The sequence below is a fragment of the Enhydra lutris genome, unplaced genomic scaffold (assembly GCF_002288905.1).
Source record: "Enhydra lutris kenyoni isolate GAN:26980312 unplaced genomic scaffold, ASM228890v2 scaffoldscaffold91, whole genome shotgun sequence".
Taxonomy (NCBI): domain Eukaryota; kingdom Metazoa; phylum Chordata; class Mammalia; order Carnivora; family Mustelidae; genus Enhydra; species Enhydra lutris.
In genome coordinates, this window is record NW_019154175.1 from 716,640 (window position 1) to 741,898 (window position 25,259).

The window sequence follows — 25,259 nt, forward strand, 5'->3', positions numbered from 1 at the left end:
GGGGAAAAAAACCCTGAGAGTTTAGAACGACCCGACAGAGCAGCTAATTACCCCCATATACCTGCCTTCTCCACCTGGAAAGTTCCTACTTAATGCTCAAAACTCCAATTCCAGGGGCACCTGCGTGGCTCAGTCATGATCCCAGGGTCCTAGGATCAAGCCCCGCATCAGGCTCCCAGCTCAGTAGAGAGCCTACTTCTCCCTCTCCCTCTGCCTGCTGCTCTCCCTGCTTGTGCTCTCTCTGTCAAATAAATAAATAAAACCTTAAAAACAAAAAACAAACCTCCAATTCCAATGCCACCTCTTCTGTGAGAGCCAACCTTTGTGGGAGGGCAGCCACTTTGTCTTGTGACCTCTAGCAATGCACTCACACATGCAGCACAACAGCTACCTCAGTCTGTGGACATGTTTCTGTTTGCACGTTGGCTCCTACATGTGTGTGCTTCACTTTTAATTCTCTAGTCTCAGTGCCTTGGAAGTAGCAAACACCTGATGTTTGATTTCCTGAAGCAAAGACTGGAGCCTTCTTGCTCATGTGACCAGCAAACCCCAAGTCAACATTTTCCCCCAAGTCACAGTGTTCTTGGCATCATGCTACATTGGGGGAGGCAAGAAAAGTAAGACATCATCGCCCATGATGAGGAGTGTTTTTTAATCTCCAGCTCTTCTGCACCCATTAGCTTCCATCTTTATTAAAGGACGGCTTCCACTTAAAAAGCACATTGTCGGGGCACCTGGGTAGCTCAATGGGTTAAAACCTCTGTCTTCGGCTCAGGTCATGATCTCACGGTCCTGGGATCGAGCCCCGAACTGGCCTCTCTGCTCAGTGGGGAGCCTGCTTCCCCCTCTCTCTCTACCTGCCTCTCCACTTGTGATCTCTGCCTGTCAAATAAATAAAATCTTAAAAAAAAAAAAAAAAAGCACATTGTCTCTTCAGGAACCACTGGCTAAGACAATTCTCAGAAGGCAAGATCAAAGAGAGGTTTGTGATGACGAGGAAAGCAGATGGGGGCTCTCCCGTGACCTCCATGAGCCTGGCTCCCCCAAGCTGCCACGCTTCAGACTTGTGATGTGTTATTCTGGGATCATGCAGCTATACCAGGGTTACATCCGGAATGAGAAAAGATGCAGTGAAAGCACCGCCAACCCCTCAGGGACCCAGATGTAGAGACGATAACCCGGCCATGTAGTCACGTCACCACTGCTTAGCAAAACTTCACAAACCAGAGGCACAAAACCCCACCACTGGGCAGGGAAACAGAACAGGGAACCTTTGCTTTTCACCACCAGTGAACTGCCAACATGCATACCAGCAGCTCCCACTCTCCCGATTCTTCTAAGGCTGTGATAGAACTCCTAGCTCCAGCCCAAAGGAAGTGGGGCCCATCAATCAATGATGCTTGATTCTGAATGCAGTTTTCATAGCAATTCCCAGAGACTAGCATTTGACCTGCTGCAGGTGTGGCTTTGCTGTAGACACTGGAACATGCCACCTAATGCACAGTAAACATGAGGCTGACCACTACTGCTGGCATCCCAGTGCTCAGTCAGAAATGTCCACAACAAAGAGCCATGGCAAACCCAGGTGCCGTGGCCACAGCTGCAAGGGAGCACAGTGGGACTTCTAGGACCTTCCCTGGCAAGACGCTCAGAGTGGAAATGAAGCAAGGTTAGACTCCGCAGTATACTGAAGGCTGGGATGATGAGGAAGGAAGATTAGGAGACATTTTAAAAACCAGAGGAGTGGGGCGCCTGGGTGGCTCAGTGGGTTAAGCCTCTGCCTTCGGCTCAGGTCATGATCTCAGGGTCCTGGGATCGAGTCCCACATCGGGCTCTCTGCTCAGCAGAGAGCCTGCTTCCCTTCCTCTCTCTCTCCCTGCCTCTCTGCCTACTTGTGATCTCTCTCTCTCTGTGTCAAATAAATAAATAAAGTCTTTAAAAACAAAACAAAACAAAACAAAACCAGAGGAGTAACTTAGCAGAAGGCAAAGGTAGAGTTTGGGAGAGTTGGGACAGTACCTTTTCAAGATCACTGTCACATGTGCTAGATAAGAGGTACAGCAAAGGAGGGGACCCTGAAAGACACAGCTCAACACAGGGTATTGTTTCTGGTTTGTATTTCAAGGGTCACATACCATGAACAGAACAAATAACACTTCCCCCTTAACTCATTCAAGGTACCAACAGCATACGCAGGAAACAAGAAATGGACGAAAACAGCGCCATTGGGCAACTTACCTTGTACGAAGATCCTGTTCCAGTAGATTTTTCCCACTTGGCTGCCCCCAAGAAACACCAGGTTGGACAGGATGAGCATGGAGGTGGAACAAGACGCAAGGGCGGCGTGAAACCGACGGCGGGCTTGTGGGGAGAGGAACTGGACCTGCGGGAAAAGACAGGAAGTGTCTCATCGCGGGGGCAGGAAAGCAGTGCTGAAGTGCCTCCTGGCCCTCGGCAGGCACCTGCCCAAGATACCCAACCCAGAGCCCAAGCAAGGCCGTGACTTCAGCTGTTCTTAAAACCTCTATTCCTGTGACAGGCACACTCTGGTCTAAGGAAAGTGGCGATACACACCCCCAATTTGTTCTTCCTCCTGCCCCACGGGCTCCCCCATGATGTGTGTGACATGAGCACTGAAGCTAGCTCAGATGTGGCTGCAATGCCTCCACATGTTCTCTGTGTGCAGACCTGCAGGGCTGGGAGCGCTCCCTGACAACCTGCACAACTCCCTGTCATGAGGTCAAGATCAGGGTGATCTTCTGGGAAGCCACCCTGTCAATCCGACCCACCATTACGAGGGTGCAGGAGAATCAGCACAAGCCACTGTCCTTCTGGGAATCAGAGCTCAGGGGACACGGCCCATGGGAGAGAACCTGCCACAGCATCCGAATATGCAGGAAATGGAGAGGAGGCCTCCAACACCGACAGTAAAGAACTCTTCTCATCCATCTGAGGTCTTCACTGTATTTTTTCCTCCCCTTTTAATGTCTTCTTGGGGATTGCATAAAGCAAGACAAGCGTTAATTTCTCGGCACTGACGGTTCTGCTGGCCCTAGCACAGGAGATCACTGTGCTGCACCCAGAGCGTGCTAGCATCGCCGGTATACCCCAGGCACTGTCCTCTGGGCCTGCACAAGCAGCCTAAGAACCAGGTACAGCGCAACCACCAGGCTGAAGGGCGCCAGGGTTTCTGACAAATGCCTCAGTCTAATCCAAAGACGGGAAAAAGAGGGAGCAAACGGTCCAGAGATCATTCCTGAGTATCTTCCTGAAACTTACACATCTCTGGGGTCACTTGCATCCTGATTTCAGCTGTGCTCCAACTACAAATAAGAATCTGGGAGCACCTGGATGGCTCAGTCAGTTGAAACCAAAACTGAAACTCTTGGCTTCAGGTCAGGTCACGATCTCAGTGTTATAAGATCCAGCTCTGCCATACTCAGAGGGGCGTCTGCTGGATTCTCTCTCTCTCTCTCTCTCTCTCCCTCTGCCCCTCCTCTCCCAGCATCTACATGTTGTCTCTCAAATAAATAAATACACCTTTAAAAACAAACAGAAAGGTGAATTACCCAAATTCCTAATGGGCAAAAAGGATTAAGCTGAGGGTGTCTCCAGGAGGGGGCTTACTTAGTTCCGGCAACCCCACCGTCTGGGGCCACTTGTGTAAGTCTTGGTCAGTGTCCTACTGGAAACCTGAAGAAACGAATTTCTGACCCCCCTCCTTTTCTCTCTCCCACCAGTCGCAGCTTCTGTTCTCTGTGCAGAGACACCACTGCTACCACACACGTCCCCACCCATGACATTCTCTTCCAGCATCCCCTCAGAGCGTTTTACTGCCACCATATGTGACAGGGTGGCCTTCTCATGGAGGAGCTGTGTCATGGGCACTGACTGAGTCATCTGCTTGGACATGATTATTCTGGAAAACTCTCAGGTGATGCTGACATGCTCCTGGGTAGAGGCTACCAGATAAGACAACCTCTAGTCTCTCCCTTGTCCTAAGAGGCCACCAGCATGTACAGGAGATGCTGTCAAGCCAGACCAGATAAAAGATAGCTACACGGTATAAAAACTGGTAATGAAAGAGAAATGGGGATGCAGGCTTATAACTCAGCACTCTTCCCCTCTGAGAATAAGGAGACATTAATCTACTGGCTTCTGCATCTTAGAGCAGGAGAAGACATTTTCTGGGTATTACTGACTCAATTAGCAGTAACTGGGGAGGCAGGGTGAGAGGAAGCAGGGAGATGGGGGGACGTCCAGAATAATAAATCATGAAAATATAAATTGCTATAATTGGAATAACTGCATCCAAATAATTATCTCCATGTACAGGACCACTGATAACACGTTTGATTTCTAAGGTACCCGTTGAATCAGATGTTCTACCACCTCTATTCTAACCCCATCCATGTCCTCCAACCTTATATCCTGTTAGGGGAATTCAGAGGCCCCACACAATCTTTTCCATATTAATGTCAATGACAGAGAATGCACACAGCTTGGTTAAACTCAGAGTGGTTCTCCTTCTACAGGAAATGATTACAATAATTATTAAATAATCAACTGAGACATACCAAGAGAGGAAAACACTCTTCGCACTGGACTTCTAAGCAGGATTGTGGTGCCAGGTGACCTGGTGTGGGGCAAGAGCCAGGCTAGTTGGAGGAAGAGCTGAGAGGCAAGGGGCAGAGCAAGGGAGGAGGCAAAGGGGAGAATGAGTGCATGAGACACAGAGCTCCTCTTTCCATCACCAGGGGCCCTAGTTGCAATGGGACTTTCTTTGCTTCTGTGATTACTTGGCTACATGATTCAATAAATTGCGATTTCTGCTTAGGAAAAGAAGTCAAAATAATAGCAAATATGAAGGAGCCTCTGATCTCACAGACAAGGGAGGACATCTAAATCAGAAACAAAGGACTACAATTCAACTTTTATAAAGAGTTAATTTTGTAAAAACTAAGCAAGAACATTAAAGGCATAGGCTGTTGGAATCAATGAACTAGAAAGATATAAAGGAGAAATCAAGACGCTCACAGTCAGTTCTTGATCACCCCTAGGGTGAGCAGGTGGGAGACAAAGTAGGTGATGATAAAGAAAATTCAAAATCCTGATTTAACTAATATAATAGCCCCATCCTCTGAACTGACCAAATCAGCCTTGCCAACAAGCAGCAAACTTGACTGAGTATGACTTCTCTTCATTGTGAATCAGTGGCAAAGCATAATGATAGGCCACTAGGAGCAAAAAAAAGGGGGGGGCCTGTGTGGATAACCCATGATTAATATTAATAGCAAAGGGGACATGAATCTCAGCTGTAATTCATATCTCCTCTTCGAATTCCCTGGATGCACCATGGAAAGTGGCAGTTTTGACACTGATGCTCTCCTTCTATGTTGGGAACCATCTGGCTTGGTTTATACTCTAGATTTAGGTTCCATACATAGGGGTGCTAGGAGGGAAAAAGTCACATGGGCAAGACAAAATCCATCAATAAATACAACTTTCTGAATGTCTAAGGACATAGGGTCAAGGATCCCACTTTAAAGTCTTGATTTCTTGTACACACTCTCCTCTGCCATCCTGTGGCAATTGTTGTCACTCCTGCGGTCCTTCACATCTAGGATACAGGCTGTCTGTCCTATGTGCAGCGACCATGTTAGTCATGGTTGGGGTGCTTAAAGTCCCCCTTGGTAGGAAAACTTAAGTGAGGGACTGTGAACCAAATGGAGAAATAAGTCAGTGTACAACGAAGAGTCATCAGGCATAGAAAGAATTGCCAATTGACCAGATAAGGCAATAGTCAGTAAACAGATGTTGATTTTAACACAAATATAATAGAATAAAAAAGAACTCTGGTCTGGTCATGGTCCCCTTCCCAGAAGACAGATAAAGCCATGGCAATCTGATACCCCAGCAGCAAAAACCTGGGAAGGGCATGGTCCCAGGAGATATTTAGAACTTGCTGAGAACTTTTAGTCATCCCAAGGACATCAAAATTATAGCATGCCATGTGTGAGACAGAACTGTCCAGCCTAGAATGTCAATAGTGCCTCTTGAGTGTGGGTGAAGTGTTTGCTTCTACATTCATTATAAAGCCAACTTCCCTCTTGTTCTATGGGGGCACAGCACCTCACTTCCTCATTAGCAGCAATGCTAAAAATGTGCTCCCTTTCCTCTGGGGCCCAGAAAAAGCCATTCCAGGGCAGGGAAAGTGCTCTTTACAGTGCCCCAGTGTGAACCAACCCCCCACCCGAGCCCACCCACTATCCCCAGCATCAAACTTGAGGAGGAGCTACTGTGCTTCTGACCACAGATGGGCAAGGTGTAGCCCCAGTTCCAAAGCTCGTCTCCCTCACACCACTCACACCCAGAGGAAAGAGGAAAAATGGGAGGTGGAGCAGGTCAGAAAGTATGGCCTCCCATGCTGGGGTGACAAGTTCTCCCTCAGGGACTTTGACTTCAATGAAAGGTGGGGTGGGGGGTTACTCCATGTTAATGTTGCTATAACCCATTCTTCAGTCCCAAGAGAAGGTACTGGATTTTGGGCCTGGATACAGCAAGCCCTTTAGAACACCAGGAAGTACAGGAGCAGAGTGGACCTCTAATTCCTGTCTGAGTTTGGGGTCTCTGATGGAAGAAACAAGAGGTGGGATGTGGGAATGCTGTATAAGGACAGTCTAGCAGCGCTTTAAACTTCTCTCTGAGACACTGGCTACCAAAGGCAAGGAACTGACCCAAACAAAGTAAACCTTAGGGCAGAACTAAATTGTCAAACTAGTTTGTATTTCCTGCTGTGAGGTGTGAGCTCCTGTGTTTATTCTTATCTCTATGGCAACTCGTCTCTCTTCTCCAGTCAGCATCCTGTCCCTGGAAATCAGAGGACTTAGGCTGGGGCAAACAAGCTGGGTGCTGGGGTGGTGCGGTCCATGGAATCTGGGTCAGAAGTTACTCTCAGAAGGTGTGCAAGGGTGGGAGACGGAGGGCGCGGTGGGACTGCAGGCTGTTGTGCGAGGCGGGTCCCACACTCGTCCACAGAGGGACTGCATGTGGGGCCGAACTGGGAGGAGGGGACAGGCTGAGCATCTGGGGGAGCAGATGGGCTGGAGGAATGGCTGCTGGAGACTGACAAAGGCTTGGCAAGTGGGACCTGATACTGTTTATTTTTAAATGGGGAAAAGCTAAAAAAAAAAAGCAATTGGGTGGGTTTGAGCAGCTGGACACAGTTCTTCCATATAACCACTGAAGACTTTCATTTTCTAATAAAAATGGTAACCAGAGGATAAGAAAAGATGAACAAGGAAATGGCAAGGGGGATACTGGTGAAGACCAGGAGGAGCAAATGAGGGTAGACACCCCATAGGCTGTAAAGATGAAACCAAAGACAACCAAAGAAACAATTACAGCTCTTATGAAAGAGAAGGGTGGCCAGAGCAACAACACTCAGAAGGAAGACTTGAACTCCTGTCCCATCCTGTACCAACCCACCAGGACACTGCCCCCTTGCTCCCTTTGCCAAGGCACTTGGTCATTTCCATTTAGAAGTCATGTTTCATAAATAACCCCTCTCTCTCATGCTGCCCCCAGCATGGTGAGCTCTGTCCTTCAGTCTGTATCACCTAAGACCCATGCATAGTCTCTGTGCTCAGCAATTACTTAACACCTGTTTCTCTCTTTACCCAGTTAAGTTACAGAATCTCCTTTCTTTTTTTTTTTTAAATATTTTGTTTATTTATTTGTCAGAGAGAGAGGTGGGGGGTGGACGGAGAACACAAGCAGGCAAGCTGCAGGCAGAGGCAGAGAGAGAAACAGGCTCTGAGCAAGGAGCCCAATGCGGGACTCGATCCCAGGACCCTGGGATCATGACCTGAGCCAAAGGCAGAGGCTTAACCAACTGAGCCACCCAGGCGTCCCTCTCCTGACTTTCTTAATGTTCCATTGCATCCTATTATCCAAGCCAAATGAATACATGAAGGCACTCAAAAGCAACACCTCCTTCCTTCTTATAAGTGTATAGAGCTTCAAAATATACCAGTGAAGTTAAATTTTCCAATCTCTACTCCTGAATCTAAGCAATGCATGTTCCTGAGATAGAATCAAATACTGCAGTGATAAAGACAAAGCCAGTTTTGCTCACATGGACAAGTCACCTGCTCCATAGTTTAGATACCCAGCCTGGTTAAAAACAGCAGAGGTTATAATCTGGCATCTATGTCCACACGGCATATGAAGGGATTTCAGAGGACTTTAATAACTAAGCAAATTGCCTCTTGGTATAATCAGAGAACTTAAGCCATATTTGAGGAGACAGGGTCCTGCTAAAAGTTCTGGAATGGCCAATAGTACTGTCTTACTCTGTGTTCTTGCTCTTCTAACGATATACCCTTGCTTCTAGTCCTCATGTCTCTGCTCTGGATTTTGCAGAAGCCTCTTTCTTAGCTGCCATGTTATACCCTGGCCTTTCCTCCTCTGGTTCATCAAGCACACTGAGTATGTCCCCCCATTGCACAAAATATTTTGGTGGTTCTTCACTGCTTACAGACTAAAATCCAAAGAAGACCTTTTACAAATGAGCTCATTTTACTTTCCAACCTTAACTCCTACTACTTTACTAATGACACACTCTATTCAGCTCTAGTCACAGCTCTTCCAACATGGCATACACTTTTACATCTCTGTAGAATTACTTCACACATTACTTCTTTTGCTGAAACTGTTTTCTCTACTGAGAATGTGTCCTCCTAATTCTTTCTTCAAGCTCCAGCTCCATGTCAGTTCAGGAAACCAATAGCTTTGGATCATCCCAAATGATGCTCAGGTTCTGGCCCCACTTTTGAACTGTGCCACCCAGAGCAAGCTCAAACTCCTCATATACATAGTTCACAATTGGTATTTGATCAATGGTGGCTACTCTAACTCTGACAGAGTCAGTCACCCATTTTCTGTGTTTCTGTAACCCATGGGATAGACAGCATCAACATACATGTTTTAGATATAGGAGCTTAACCTATATTGCTATCTAAGTAGGAAAAAGTATTCCCATTTTACAAAGGAGGAACTAAAGAGCAGAGACATTAAGCAAGTGGTCCTAGGCAGACACTGGTAAAGTACAGTAGTAAATATAGTACAGTCATTCACACATTCTGCTAACTCAATGTCTTCATGCTCCCTGCTGTATTTTGCATAGCAATGTGTGTCCCCTCCTCTAGAATGAAATCTTCAAGATACTGGTCTCTTCAGTGCCAGATGCAAAGGAAAGCTTCAAGAAATGTTTTTATTTCTTGAAATACTTCAAATACTTCAAAAACGAGAACTTCGTGCATGTGTTCCTTTAGTAATGGTTGATAGATATTCACCAAGTGTCCATTTCAGGATCTCAATATTTTCAAGAACAGTATGGCTTAAAATGACACTGGAACTTGAAGAAAATAATTAGAATTCACTATTAGAGTAGGAGATTTAACATGTCCCCCCAGAAAATGACACCTAAAAGATCAAAAGAATATAAAACAGCTGAATAAAAACTGATAGGCCTAGCATCCAAATTGCAAAGGAAGAAGCAAAACTTATCTCTGATTCCAAATGAAATGATCTTTATACATAGAAAGCACTAAAGAGTCTACACACAAACAAACAAACAAAAACAAAAATGACCACCACCTCAAAACACTGCTACAACTAATGAAAAAGTTTGGCAAACTTTCAAGATAAAAAATCAACATGCAAAAATCAGTTGCACTTCTACACACTAATAATGAACAATGTGAAAAGTAGATTAGGAAAACAATTCCATTCACAATAGCATCAAAACCAATAAATACTGAAGGAGGAGTCAAGATGGCGGAGAAGTAGCAGGCTGAGACTACTTCAGGTAGTGGGAGATCAGCTAGATAGCTTATCTAAAGATTGCAAACACCTACAAATCCAACGGGAGATCGAAGAGAAGAAGAACAGCAACTCTAGAAACAGAAAATCAACCACTTTCTGAAAGGTAGGACGGGCGGAGAAGTGAATCCAAAGCGACGGGAAGATAGACCACGAGGGGAGGGGCCGGCTCCCGGCAAGCGGCGGAGCAACGGAGCACAAAATCGGGACTTTTAAAAGTCTGTTCCGCTGAGGGACATCGCTCCAGAGGCTTAACCGGGGTGAAGCCCACGCAGGGTCAGCGTGGCCTCAGGTCCTGCAGGGTCACAGAAGGATCAGGGGTGTCTGAGTGTCGCAGAGCTTACAGGTATTAGAACAGGGAAGCCGGCTACAGAGACAGAGCCGAGGAGTAAGCTCTAAGCTCGGGGTTACCTTGAACCGGTTGCAGGCTCGGACAGCTCGGAGCGCGGCCGGAGGCAGGGTGACGGGAGTAAATCGGCGCTGTTCTCTGAGGGCGCACTGAGGAGTGGGGCCCCGGGCTCTCAGCTCCTCCGGGCCGGAGACCGGGAGGCCGCCATCTTCATTCCCGCCCTCCGGAACTCTACGGAAAGCGCTCAGGGAACAAAAGCTCCCGAAAGCAAACCCGAGCGGATTACTCAGCCCTGCTCCTCGTAAGGGCGGTGCAACTCCGCCCGGGGCAAAGACACTTGAGAATCACTAGAACAGGCCCCTCCCCCAGAAGATCAACAAGAAGCCCAGCCAGGACCAAGTTCACCTACCAAGGAGTACAGTTTCAATACCAAGGAGAGCAGCGTAATTCCAAAGGAGGAGAAAGCAAAGCACAGAACTCATGGCTTTCTCCCCATGATTCTTTAGTCTTGCAATTAATTTAATTTTTTTTCTTTTCTTTTTTTTTTCATTCTATTTTTCTTTTTATCCTCTTTCTCCTTCTCACGATTTGGGATCTCTTCTGATTTGGCTAAAGCATATTTTCCTGGGGTTGTTGCCACCCTTTTAGTATTTTACTTGCTCCTTCATCTGCTCTTATCTGGACAAAATGACAAGGCGGAAAAATTCACCACAAAAAAAAAGAACAAGAGGCAGTACCAAAGGCTAGGGACCTAATCAATACAGACATTGGTAATATGTCAGATCTAGAGTTCAGAATGACGATTCTCAAGGTTCTAGCCGGGCTCGAAAAAGGCATGGAAGATATTAGAGAAACCCTCTCCGGAGAGATAAAAGCCCTTTCTGGAGAAATAAAAGAACTAAAATCTAACCAAGTTGAAATCAAAAAAGCTATTAATGAGGTGCAATCAAAAATGGAGGCTCTCACTGCTAGGATAAATGAGGCAGAAGAAAGAATTAGTGATATAGAAGACTAAATGACAGAGAATAAAGAAGCTGAGCAAAAGAGGGACAAACAGCTACTGGACCACGAGGGGAGAATTCGAGAGATAAGTGACACCGTAAGACGAAACAACATTAGAATAATTGGGATTCCAGAAGAAGAGGAAACAGAGAGGGGAGCAGAAGGTATATTGGAGAGAATTATTGGAGAGAATTTCCCCAATATGGCAAAGGGAACAAGCATCAAAATCCAGGAGGTTCAGAGAACCCCCCTCAAGATCAATAAGAATAGGTCCACACCCCGTCACCTAATAGTAAAATTTACAAGTCTTAGTGACAAAGAGAAGATCCTGAAAGCAGCCCAGGAAAAGAAGTCTGTAACATACAATGGTGAAAATATTAGATTGGCAGCAGACTTATCCACAGAGACCTGGCAGGCAAGAAAGAGCTGGCATGATATATTCAGAGTACTAAACGAGAAAAACATGCAGCCAAGAATACTATATCCAGCTAGGCTATCATTGAAAATAGAAGGAGAGATTAAAAGCTTCCAGGACAAACAAAAACTGAAAGAATTTGCAAATACCAAACCAGCTCTACAGGAAATATTGAAAGGGGTCCTCTAAGCAAAGAGAGACCCTAAAAGTAGTAGATCAGAAAGAAACAGACACAATATACAATAACAGTCACCTTACAGGAAATACAATGGCACTAAATTCATATCTCTCAATACTTACCCTGAATGTTAATGGGCTAAATGCCCCAATCAAAAGACACAGGGTATCAGAATGGATAAAAAAACAAAACCCATCTATATGTTGCCTACAAGAAACTCATCTTAAACCTGAAGACACCTCCAGATTTAAAGTGAGGGGGTGGAAAAGAATTTACCATGCTAATGGACATCAGAAGAAAGCAGGAGTGGCAATCCTTATATCAGATCAATTAGATTTTAAGCCAAAGACTATAATAAGAGATGAGGAAGGACACTATATCATACTCAAAGGAACTGTCCAACAAGAAGATCTAACAATTTTAAATATCTATGCCCCTAACATGGGAGCAGCCAACTATATAAACCAATTAATAACAAAATCAAAGAAACACATCGACAATAATACAATAATAGTAGGGGACTTTAACACTCCCCTCACTGAAATGGACAGATCATCCAAGCAAAAGATCAACAAGGAAATAAAGGCCTTGAATGACACACTGGACCAGATGGACATCACAGATATATTCAGAACATTTCATCCCAAAGCAACAGAATACACATTCTTCTCTAGTGCACATGGAACATTCTCCAGAATAGATCATATTCTCGGTCCTAAATCAGGTCTCAACCGTTATCAAAAGATTGGAATCATTCCCTGCATATTTTCAGACCACAATGCTCTGAAGCTAGAACTCAATCACAAGAGGAAATTTGGAAAGAACCCAAATACATGGAGACTAAACAGCATCCTTCTAAAGAATGAATGGGTCAACCAGGAAATTAAAGAAGAGTTGAAAAAATTCATGAAAACAAATGATAATGAAAACACAACGGTTCAAAATCTGTGGGACACAACAAAGGCAGTCCTGAGAGGAAAATATATAGCGGTACAAGCCTTTCTCAAGAAACAAGAAAGGTCTCAGGTACACAACCTAACCCTACACCTAAAAGAGCTGGAGAAATAACAAGAAAGAAACCCTAAACCCAGCAGAAGAAGAGAAATCATAAACATCAGAGCAGAAATCAATGAAATAGAAACCAAAAAAACAATAGAACAAATCAACGAAACTAGGAGATGGTTCTTTGAAAGAATGAATAAGATCGATAAACCCCTGGCCAGACTTATCAAAAAGAAAAGAGAAAGGACCCAAATAAATAAAATCATGAATGAAAGAGGAGAGATCACAACGAACACCAAAGAAATACAGACAATTATAAGAACATACTATGAGCAACTCTACGCCAACAAATTTGACAATCTGGAAGAAATGGATGCATTCCTAGAGACATATAAACTACCACAACTGAACCAGGAAGAAATAGAAAGCCTGAACAGACCCATAACCAGTAAGGAGATTGAAACAGTCATCAAAAATCTCCAAACAAACAAAAGCCCAGGGCCAGATGGCTTCCCGGGGGAATTCTACCAAACATTTAAAGAAGAACTAATTCCTATTCTCCTGAAACTGTTCCAAAAAATAGAAATGGAAGGAAAACTTCCAAACTCATTTTATGAAGCCAGCATCACCTTGATCCCAAAACCAGACAAGGATCCCATCAAAAAAGAGAACTACAGACCAATATCCTTGATGAACACAGATGCAAAAATTCTCGCCAAAATACTAGCCAATAGGATTCAACAGTACATTAAAAGGATTATTCACCACGACCAAGTGGGATTTATTCCAGGGCTGCAAGGTTTGTTCAACATCCGCAAATCAATCAATGTGATACAACACATTAATAAAAGAAAGAACCATATGATACTCTCCATAGATGCTGAAAAAGCATTTGACAAAGTACAGCATCCCTTCCTGATCAAAACTCTTCAAAGTGTAGGGATAGAGGGCACATACCTCAATATTATCAAAGCCATCTATGAAAAACCCACCGCAAATATCATTCTCAATGGAGAAAAACTGAAAGCTTTTCCGCTAAGGTCAGGAACACGGCAGGGATGTCCATTATCACCACTGCTATTCAACATAGTACTAGAAGTCCTAGCCTCAGAGATCAGACAACAAAAGGAAATTAAAGGCATCCAAATTGGCAAAGAAGAAGTCAAACTCTCACTCTTCGCAGATGATATGATACTCTATGTGGAAAACCCAAAAGACTCCACTCCAAAACTGCTAGAACTTGTACAGGAATTCAGTAAAGTGTCAGGATATAAAATCAATGCCCAGAAATCAGTTGCATTTCTCTACACCAACAACAAGACAGAAGAAAGAGAAATTAAGGAGTCCATCCCATTTACAATTGCACCCAAAACTATAAGATACCTAGGAATAAATCTAACCAAAGAGACTAAGAATCTATACACAGAAAACTATAAAGTACTCATGAAAGAAATTGAGGAAGACACAAAGAAATGGAAAAATGTTCCATGCTCCTGGATTGGAAGAATAAATATTGTGAAAATGTCTATGCTACCTAAAGCAATCTACACATTTAATGCAATTCCTATCAAAGTACCATCCATTTTTTTCAAAGAAATGGAACAAATAATCCTAAAATTTATATGGAACCAGAAAAGACCTTGAATAGCCAAAGCAATATTGAAAAAGAAAGCCAAAGTTGGTGGCATCACAATTCCGGACTTCAAGCTCTATTACAAAGCTGTCATCATCAAGACAGCATGGTACTGGCACAAAAACAGACACATAGATCAATGGAACAGAATAGAGAGCCCAGAAATAGACCCTCAACTCTATGGTCAACTAATCTTCGAAAAAGCAGGAAAGAATATCCAATGGAAAAAAGACAGCCTCTTCAACAAATGGTGTTGGGAAAATTGGACAGCCACATGCAGAAAAATGAAATTGGATCATTTCCTTACACCACACACGAAAATAGACTCAAAATGGATGAAGGATCTCAATGTGAGAAAGGAATCCATCAAAATCCTTGAGGAGAACACAGGCAGCAACCTCTTCGACCTCAGCCGCAGCAACATCTTCCTAGGAACATCGCCAAAGGCAAGGGAAGCAAGGGCAAAAATGAACCATTGGGATTTCATCAAGATCAAAAGCTTTTGCACAGCAAAGGAAACAGTTCACAAAACCAAAAGACAACTGACAGAATGGGAGAAGATATTTGCAAATGACATATCGGATAAAGGGCTAGTGTCCAAAATCTATAAAGAACTTAGCAAACTCAACACCCAAAGAACAAATAATCCAATCAAGAAATGGGCAGAGGACATGAACAGACATTTCTGCAAAGAAGACATCCAGATGGCGAACAGACACATGAAAAAGTGCTCCACATCACTCGGCATCAGGGAAATACAAAGCAAAACCACAATGAGATACCACCTCACACCAGTCAGAATGGCTAAAATTAACAAGTCAGGAAATGACAGATGCTGGCGAGGATGCGGAGAAAGGGGAACCCTCCTACACTGTTGGTGGGAATGCAAGCTGGTGCAACCACTCTGGAAAACAGCATGGAGGTTCCTCAAAATGTTGAAAATAGAACTACCCTATGACCCAGCAATTGCACTGCTGGGTATTTACCCTAAAGATACAAACGTAGTGATCCGAAGGGGCACGTGCACCCGAATGTTTATAGCAGCAATGTCTACAATAGCCAAACTATGGAAAGAACCTAGATGTCCATCAACAGACAAATGGATAAAGAAGATGTGGTATATATACACAATGGAATACTATGCAGCCATCAAAAGAAATGAAATCTTGCCATTTGCGACGACATGGATGGAACTAGAGGGTATCATGCTTAGCGAAATAAGTCAATCGGAGAAAGACAACTATCATATGATCTCCCTGATATGAGGGAGAGGAGATGCAACATGGGGGGTTAAGGGGGTAGGAGAAGAGTAAATGAAACAAGATGGGATTGGGAGGGAGACAAACCATAAGTGACTCTTAATCTCACAAAACAAACTGAGGGTTAATGGGGGGAGGGGGGTTGGGGGGGTGGGATTATGGACATTGGGGAGGGTATGTGCTATGGTGAGTGCTGTGAAGTGTGTAAACCTGGCGATTCACAGACCTGTACCCCTGGGGATAAAAAGATATTATATGTTTATGAAAAATAAAATTAAAAAAAAACAATAAAATACTTAGGAATAAATTTAACTAAGGAGGGAAAGACATACTGAAAACTACAACATATTGCTTAAAGAAGAAATAGAAAGACATCTCTATTCATAGAATGGAATACTTAATATTATTAAGATGACAATACCACCCAAAGCTGTCTATAGATTCAATGCAATACCTGTCAAAATCCTAATGATTTTTTTCAAAAATAGAAAAACTCATCTTAAAATTAATATGGAAACTCATCTTAAAATTAAATTACCTAAATGGCAAAACAATCTTAGAACAGGAGAGACTACCAAGATGGCAACATGAAAGGCTCCTACACCCCTCTTCCTCCCATGGATGCACTGAATGTACAGTTTTACATGGAGCAGTTTACACTGCAAGAACTCCAGAAACCAACACAGCAACTCCTACACATCAGGAAAATGAGAAAACACCCACATCTCAACAGGTAGGCAAAGCTGAGACACACTCTTGCTATAAACCCCAGCCCCAGCACAAGCATCATACAACTGGGAGAAAACCCTAAATTGAAGCTTCTTCCTGAGGAACAAAAATTTTGAACTCCCATCTAGCACCCCAAATTTTAGAACTCCCACCACAGGAACAGGCAATAAACTAAAGGTGCTTGTGTTCATAAGACCTGCAAGACTAGCAAACAAAGCAGCAGTTCTTCAGGGTCACACGAGGACTAGTTGTAGCTCTGCCCCCTAGAGCTCACCACTGAGGGAGCAAGCAAACTCTCAGTCTTTCTCTGAAAGAGGTCTATTTGCTGCCTGAGGGGTGCCTGGGCGGCTCTGTCAGTTGAGCATCAGATTCTTGATTTCGCTTAGGTCATAATCTCAGGGTTGTGAGATCAGCCCAGTATCGGGCTTCGTGTTCAGCAGGGAGTCTGCTTAAGATTGTCTCTCCCTCTTCCTCTGTCCCTGCCCCCATTCTTACATGCTCTCTCTTGCTCTATCTTAAATAAATAAATCTTTTTTTTTTTTAAATTGCTGCCTGAGAGTTAGGCTTCTAATTTAGCACACAGCTAAAGGAGGACTGTGATACTCCCAGGACACTAGGAAGTTAATAGAACCTCCCTCACCTTTTCCCTCCAGCTCACTCTGAGTTGTCAGTATCTCCCTGGAAGGAGCTTGTAATCATACCGGCACGCCAGCTTTTGCAGCTGCTGTCCAAGAAACAGGTCCCCCAGTGGCCTGGCTCTGAGAGCCAATGGGGCTTTCATTCACAAGTCCCACAGGACTGTGGTAAACAAACAAGCAGCTCCTAAGAGGCACAGGAGCACTTTCCTGAGACCATACTATAAGTCCTGGCACAGGGTGAGCGGGAAAAAATTCCCATCTCCCAGTTCTTCCCTGAAAAGGGGTTTAAATACATACCCTCCCAGCTGCTGTTTGAGGATCTGGATTCTAATCATACTGCATCAAGTTGCTGACTGTGATCCTTCCCTATGGGACACTAATAGGTCTTAGCACATCTTAAATTAAGGGGGCCACTAAGAACAAAGAAGGTGACTTGAACTTGGACAATCACAAAGGTTTGAGATAAAAATTAGAAGCTCAGACCAGGCTTACTGATGTGGTTCATCTGCTACACAACACTACTCTGTCAAGACTGGGAGAGATGGCATTTTTATATAAAGCCACCCAGGCACCCCACCAGAAATAGATCTTAACAACAAAAGGAAAAGTGATTTTTACCTGATTGGGAGTTTAAAATAATAGTCATTAAGATGCTCACCAAAGGGGCACCTGGGTGGCTCAGTGGGTTAAAGCCTCTGCCTTCGGCTCAGGTCATGATCCCAGGATCTTGGGATTGAGACCCACATCAGGCTCTCTACTCCGCAGAGATCCTGCTTCCTCCTCTCTCTCTCTCTCTCTGACTACTTGTGATCTCTGTCTGTCAAATAAATAAATAAAATCTTAAAAAAAAAAAAAAAGATGCTCACCAAAGACAGGAGAACAATGTATCAACAAAGTGGGAATTTCAAAAAAGAGACAGAAAGTACCAAACAGAAATCACAGAACTTAATAATACAATAACTTAATTGAAAATTTAACAGAGGGATTCAAAAACAGACTAGGTCAAGTGGAATAAATAACCAGCAAACTCAAAGACAGGTCAGTGGAATTTATCCAATCAGAATAGAAAACGAAAAAAGAATGAAAAGAGTTAAGATAGTTTAAGGTACTTATGGATACTATCAAGCAGCCAATATACATATTGCAGGGGTCTCAGAAGACAAAGGGAAAGACTGAAAGGGGAAGAAAGCTTAGTCGAAAAAATATAATGACTGAAAGCTTCCCTAATCTGGAGAAAGAAACAGACATCTAGATCTAGGAAGCCTAAAATGTACCAAATAAGAAACCAAAAGAGACCCACACAGAGACAGATGATAATTAAATTGTCAAAAGTCAAAGACAAGGAGAGACTCTTAAATGTAGCATAAGAAAAACAATTTGTTACATACAAGGGAACCCTCATAAGACTATCAGCAAATTTTTCAGCAGAAACTTTACAGGCCAGAAGGTAGTGGCACAATGTATTTAAAATGCTTAAAGAAAAACATAGCCAACCAAGAATACGCTACCTGGCAGGGTTGTCTTTCAGAATGAAGGAGAGATAATGAGTTTTCCAAACAAAAGCTGAAGGAGTTCGTCACCACTAAACCAGCCTCATAATAAATGTTAAAGGGATTTTTTAAGCTAAAACAAAAGGATGCTAATTAGTAATAGGAAAATATATAAAAGTACTGGAAAAAGGTAAATATATAAATTCAGAACACTCTAATGTTGTAATGGTGGTAGTAAATAATTTATAAATCTAATATAAAGGTTAAAAGAAAAGGTACTAAAGATATTACTAAAGATAGTAATAACTACAAAAATGAGTCAATGAATAATGTAAAAGATGTAAACTGTAACATCAAAAACAGAAAGGGAGGGTGTAAAAATGTTGGGCTTTTGCATGCAATGGAAGTTATCGGCTTAAAACAGACTGTTATAAGATGTTTTATGTAAGCATCATAGTAACCACAAAGCAAAAATCTAAAGCAGATACACAAAAGATAAAGGAATCAAAGCATAGCACTAGAGAAAATTATCATATCACAGAGAGAGTAAGAGAGAAACAGAGGAATAAAAACCAGAAACAATTAACAAAATAGAAATAGTCCATATCTAGCAATAATTAGTTTAAATGTTTTATGGAAGTGTGGAATGACTATATCGTACACCTGAAAATAATATTACACTGGATGTTAACTGGAGTTTTTTTTATTTAATTTTGTGTGTGTGTGTTCCAAAATTCATTGTTTATGCACCACATCCAGTGCTCCATGCAATATGTGCCCTCCTTAATACCCACCACCAGGGTTAACTGGAACTTAAATAAAAACTTTTTTAAGAATGTAAATGGACTAAACTCTCCAATCAAAAGACAGAGATATTTGTATACCAGTGTTCACTGCAGTAGTATTCACAATAGACAAAAGGCGGAAACAACCTAAATGTCTGTAAGTGGATGAATGGAAAAACAAAATGCGGTATACATAAGATGGAACAGTATTCAGCCTTTAAAAGACAAAAAATTCTGATGCACACCACAACATGGATAAATCATAAAGACATTATGCTAAGTGAGATAAGTCAGAAATAAAAAAAAAAACTACATGCTTCCACTTATATGTGGTACCTAGAATCATCAAATCCATAGAGAAAGAAAGTAAAATAGTGGTTCCTGGGGGCCAGGGGAAGGAGATAATATGAAGTTATTGCTTAATAGGTTTAGAGTTTCTGTTTGGGATGAGTAAAATGTTCCAGAGATTGATGGTGGTAATGGCTACACAACATTGTGAGTAAATTTAATGTCTTTGAATTGTACATTTAAAAATAGTTAAAACAGTAAATTTTATGTCATGTATAATTTATCACAGTAAAAGAATTATTAGGCCTGTCTCACAGACAGATATACAGAATAATGAATACATGTAATTTTCATACCAAGTAGATCATAATCAAACTGAATACAAACTAAGACAGTAAAGGAAGACAAATATATTCTAAAAAGTTATCATGAAGGCCATGCTCACCAACAATGGAATAAAAAAAGCAGCAATAAAAAATCTGTAAAACTTAACACACCAGTAAATTTTTTAAAATATCATTAATGTAAACCAAAAACTTTTATTGAATGAACAATAAAATGAATAAATGCTAGCAAATATGATCAATTAAGAAAGCAAGGCCAGGGCGCCTGGGTGGCTCAGTGGGTTAAGCCCCTGCCTTCGGCTCAGGTCATGATCTCAGGGTCCTGGGATCGAGTCCCGCATCGGGCTCTCTGCTCAGCAGGGAGCCTGCTTCCCCCTCTCTCTCTCTCTCTCTCTCTGCCTGCCTCTCTACTTGTGATCTCTCTCTGTCAAATAAATAAATAAATAAAATCTTAAAAAAAAAAAAAAAAGAAAGCAAGGCCAAATAAACAACAGGAGATAATAATACACAGGAGATTTAAAACTCTTTGGAGATTATATGGCAATATATTTAATAACGTAGCTGAGAAACATAAAGTATATAGAAAATATAAATTACCTAAAATTCTCATAGAAAAAGTAGATGGCCTGAAAAAACATAACCACAGAAGAACTGAAACAATGGTCAAAGCTCTATGCTCAAAGAAAAATTGCCCAGATGATCTTAATGAGCAAGTTCTACCAGGTGGTGAAGGAACAAGACAATTTCCATGGAAACTGTTTCAGAGGGTTAAAAAAAACCATGGGAAGCTTTCACTGATTTCATGATGCTAGTATGACCCCGATACTAAAATGATAAAAAGCCAACATAGGGAACGAAAACCGTAAGTTAACCTTTCTTCTACACATTGCCTTAAAAATTCTATATTAAATACCTGTAAATTGAATATAAGATTAAAAGAATTGTCTCAATCAAGTAAGATTCATCTCAGGAATGGGAGGGGGATTCAATATTAAAAATATTAGAGATTCATGTAATTCATGAGATTAAATAGTTAAAGGAGAATAATCTTGTGATCACTCAATAGATGCCAAAGAAATATTTGGTGAAATTGCATGCTCATTCATGATTTAAAAAAAAATAGTAAAAGAAAAAAGTAAGCTTCTTTTTTAAAAATTTTATTTATTTGACAGAGAGAGAGAGAGAGAAAGAGAGAGAGCGCAAGCAGGAGGAGCAGCAGGCAGAGGGAGAAGCAGGCTCCCCGCTGAGCAAGGAACCTGATGCAGGACTTAATCTCAGGACCCTGGAATTACGACCTGAACTGAAAGCAGGTACTTAAAGGACTGAGCCACCTGGTGTCCCAAGAGTAGGCTTCTTTAGGTTGATAAAGATAATATGTCAAAACCCAGATTAAGTATTTCCACTAGCTTCAAGAAAAAGACATTTTCTCCTCTATCACTCAAAATCGTACTGAAAGACCCAGTAAATACAACAAGACAATTAAATGCAGCAAGGGTTAAATCTGTTGGCAAGGACAAAACTGTCATTATTTGTAGATGATATGACTATCAATCTAGAAAATTTACAAGAAACAATTGACAAATTACTAGAGCTAATGGAAGATTTAAACAGGACAGATGCAAAGTGACCAATTCAAAACAAAAATCCTCATTTTTTCTATATAAAAGCAATAATCCACAAAGAAGTATCCAAGACTTCTAAGGAGAAATGATAAATCATTATGTAGTAACATAAGGGAAGACTTGAATACATAACTAATCCATGACTGGAAAGACAGCATCATAGACATATTAACTCTACCCAATTTAAGCTACAAGTTAATGCCAACCTAACAAATTCCAATATAAATACCAGGAGTTTTAAGGAACCTCCCTAATTCTAAGACTCATATGGAAGAGTCACTATACAAAAACAGGCAATGTGATTTGGAAAAAGAACCAAAAGGGGCATGAGATTTTCCAAATCAGGAATCAAGACATGTTACAGAACTCTAGCACTTAAAATAGGAAGAATCAAGTAGATCAATACAACAGAATTGAACCTAAAAATTAACTTATGTATATTTGGATATTTACTATATGTTAAAGATGATCTTTCAAATCAGTTGGGGAAGTTGAGTTGGGCCACTGAATTTCACAGTGTGAAGATATAAAAACCATTCTCACTTAGTTGCAGGCCATACAGAAATAGGCAATAGACCAGATCTGGCCCATGGGCCATAGTTTGCCAACTCCCACTCTATTCTATTCTTGGTAACTGCCCTAAAGAAACACTTACACATATGTAATGTATAAGGAGGCATATCTAGACATCTCCACAGCAGCTGCATTTGCAAAAAAAAAAAAAAAAATGAGAGGCAACCTAAAATTTCAACAATAGAAGAATGGTCAAATACATTATATATCCACACCATGTCCAATTTTGCAGATTTACATATATTAATATAGAAACATCTTCAAAACATGCCATGAAGAGGAAAAAATGCATAAATTTCAGAATATTTATGTATTTATTATAACACACACACACACAGTAGTAAAGGTACGTATGGAAGGCTATATTCAAATCTGACAACAATGGTTACCTCTCATGGAAGAAGAAAGAGAGCAAGGTGTGTTTGTTAGAGTGAGGGGGGGTGGCTGTCTTAGAGGACTCCAGTCTTATCTGTGTTTTGTTTTTTTTCAAGAGCATATAGTCATGATTGACTTCATAAATTAAAAAAGAATAAAAGAATAAAAAAAGGAAATCTAGGACTCTTTCCACTTAATGACCTTAGACCCTGGCTATCTCCCTCAAGTATGGGGTCAAGGCATAGGGGTGGAAAGAGAGAAGCTAGAGGACTATCACACTCAAGTTATGACTGTTCATGGCACTGGGGACCTCCCTCTCCAGGTAGTACTGAGGTTCCTTGAGACTATTAAATAACCCTAAAATATGACAGATGTGGCCTCAGCTATAATCTGTTCAAACACAAAACAACAGCTTAGGGCAAGGCCTGCTTCTAAGCAAACTTAATATTTAAAAATCTAAAACTGACAAACAGGTAAAGCATTCCAAAACGACTCAGCCAACAGCACAGAAAACTGTTCTATGACAACCAGTTAAACACAGTGCTCCCTTCAAAACCCCGTTAAAAAGCAAGTAAACATTTGGAAAGGTATAAAACCACAGGCAAGGAATGGAATAGAAGTGAAAAGCAAGAGAGAAAAATCAACCCATTTTTATAAGATAGAGAGAAGATGGAGGAATTAGCAGGACTGAGACACCTGGATAATAGATATCAAAGAGAGGAGTCATTCATACACCAGATAGATTCCCAGAAGGCCTAGCCATTAGAGACACCATATACCACAGATGGCAACAGTAAACCATGGAGAAAGAAAACAGGAAGGTTGGTTAAAAATATGGGTAATGGGGGCACCTGGGTGGCTCAGTGGGTTAGAGCCTCTGCCTTCAGCTCAGGTCATAATCCCAGGGTCCTGGGATTGAGCCCCATATCAGGCTCTCTGCTCGGCAGGGAGCCTGCTTCCTCCTCCCTCTCTGCCTGCTTCTCTGGGGTGCCTGGATGGTTCAGTGGGTTAAAGCCTCTGCCTTCGGCTCAGGTCATGATCCCGGGGTCCTGGGATTGAGCCCTGCATCAGGTTCTCTGCTCAGCAGGGAAACTCCTACCCTCTCTCTCTGCCTGCCTCTCTGCCTACTTGTGATCTCTGCCTGTCAAATAAATAAATAAAATCTTTAAAAAAAAAATCTGGGTAATGGGCATACAGACCCTGGGGTTTCCCCCTTTCCCCACTGCCGCCCCACGATGAATGAAGGTGATAACAGGGGTTTTTTTAAATCAATAAACTGCATTAGAGTGACTCTAAACTCAGGGCCAACATGCACAGTAGCATTTCAGAATACCAAAGATAATTTCATTTAGGTTCTGGAGAGAAATTACAACAAAGAATCAAAAATCAAAATGGCATTTCTCAACAGTAAAACTAAAAATGAGAAGACAAATTACAACTTCAAAATTTTCAGGAGAAACTACCTTTCAACTTTAAAATTTAGTGCTCAGATAATCGATCAAAGGGGAAGGTAGAATAAAGAGAGTTTGGGAACTAGAAGGTCTCAAAAAAAAATATATCGCCCACAGTCCCTTTCTAAGGCAGCTACTAAAGGATGTTCTCCACCAAATCGAAGGGAGGGGAGAAAACAAGGAGTTCTGGGGCCCACGACACAGGGATTCAGCCCAGGAGAGAGGAGGAGGGAAATGTCAGGATGCCAGCTGTACCGCCTATCTGAAGGGAAACGATCCAGATGGGACAGGAGGATGGAAGGGCTTCAGGAGAGGTTCTCCAGGAAAAGAAGAAAGCTGACAGATTTCCAAATACATCTGACTACATGGAAAATACTATTCTGAGGGATTTTCAGTTTTATTGGGGAGTTTGGAACAAAGTGGTAATAGTAAACTCCCAATCAAAAAAAAAAAAAAAAAAAAAGAGGCAAGGTGATTTTCTTAGTCTGAGATGGGGAAACAGGTGACTAAAAAGGAAGTTCAATGATAGTCTATCAACTGGTTTGGCAGTGAGCCACACTTACCATCATGGTAATAATGTAAACAGCAAGTGTTGGTTTAGCCAAAAATAGAGAAGCTATTCTATTAGAAGTTGAGAGTACATCTCAGATGCAAAAACCTCAGGTAGAAAGCAGTTAATATTTATAATTCATAAGTGAAGAAATAAGAGAAAAGACTTTAGAAACGCAGAGGTAGATGTCAGAAACAACTGAATTAGAGAATTAGAAGGTGTTGCTGTTGAGGACAAGGACATATGCACAAGAGGAATGGAGACCAAAGACTTATTTATCTCGAGAAATCCTTGCAGCATGATTTGACTTCTGACCCAGAAACACATATTTCTTAAGCTTTCTGGAATTCCATTCGTTACCACTGCGAAACAGGGATAAAGATAGTACTTACCTATAAAGCTACTATTGAAACCACATGACATAATTGGGTAAAAAATGGTTTTGTGAGCAGTCCCACTTCACTTGGACCAATTTTTCCATAGACAGGTTGAGTGAAGCCACAACTAAAACATAAGTTGTCCAAGAACTGAGGACCGGAATGTCAATTAATTTAATACCAAATGGTTTGGCTATAGCTTGCTTGTCTTGAATTGCAATTCTTTGTTATTCCCGAGAAAACCCATTTTTGATGGTTAAAAAGAAGATCTAATGCCAAATGTACATGAGTAGCAAGGAGAAATTAAATGAAAG

At 41.9% G+C, this 25,259-nt stretch overlaps 1 protein-coding gene across 2 annotated transcripts in view; it reads right to left on the reverse strand.

The window, feature by feature from the left end:
• LOC111162365 (hedgehog acyltransferase) overlaps nt 1-25,259 on the reverse strand; it is a 328,170-nt gene that overhangs the window by 57,983 nt on the left and 244,928 nt on the right. For both annotated transcript variants that reach the window (XM_022526736.1, XM_022526737.1), the window contains one exon: nt 2,239-2,383. In XM_022526736.1, coding sequence (XP_022382444.1) covers nt 2,239-2,383 — 145 coding nt within the window. The remainder of the gene's footprint in view (nt 1-2,238; nt 2,384-25,259) is intronic.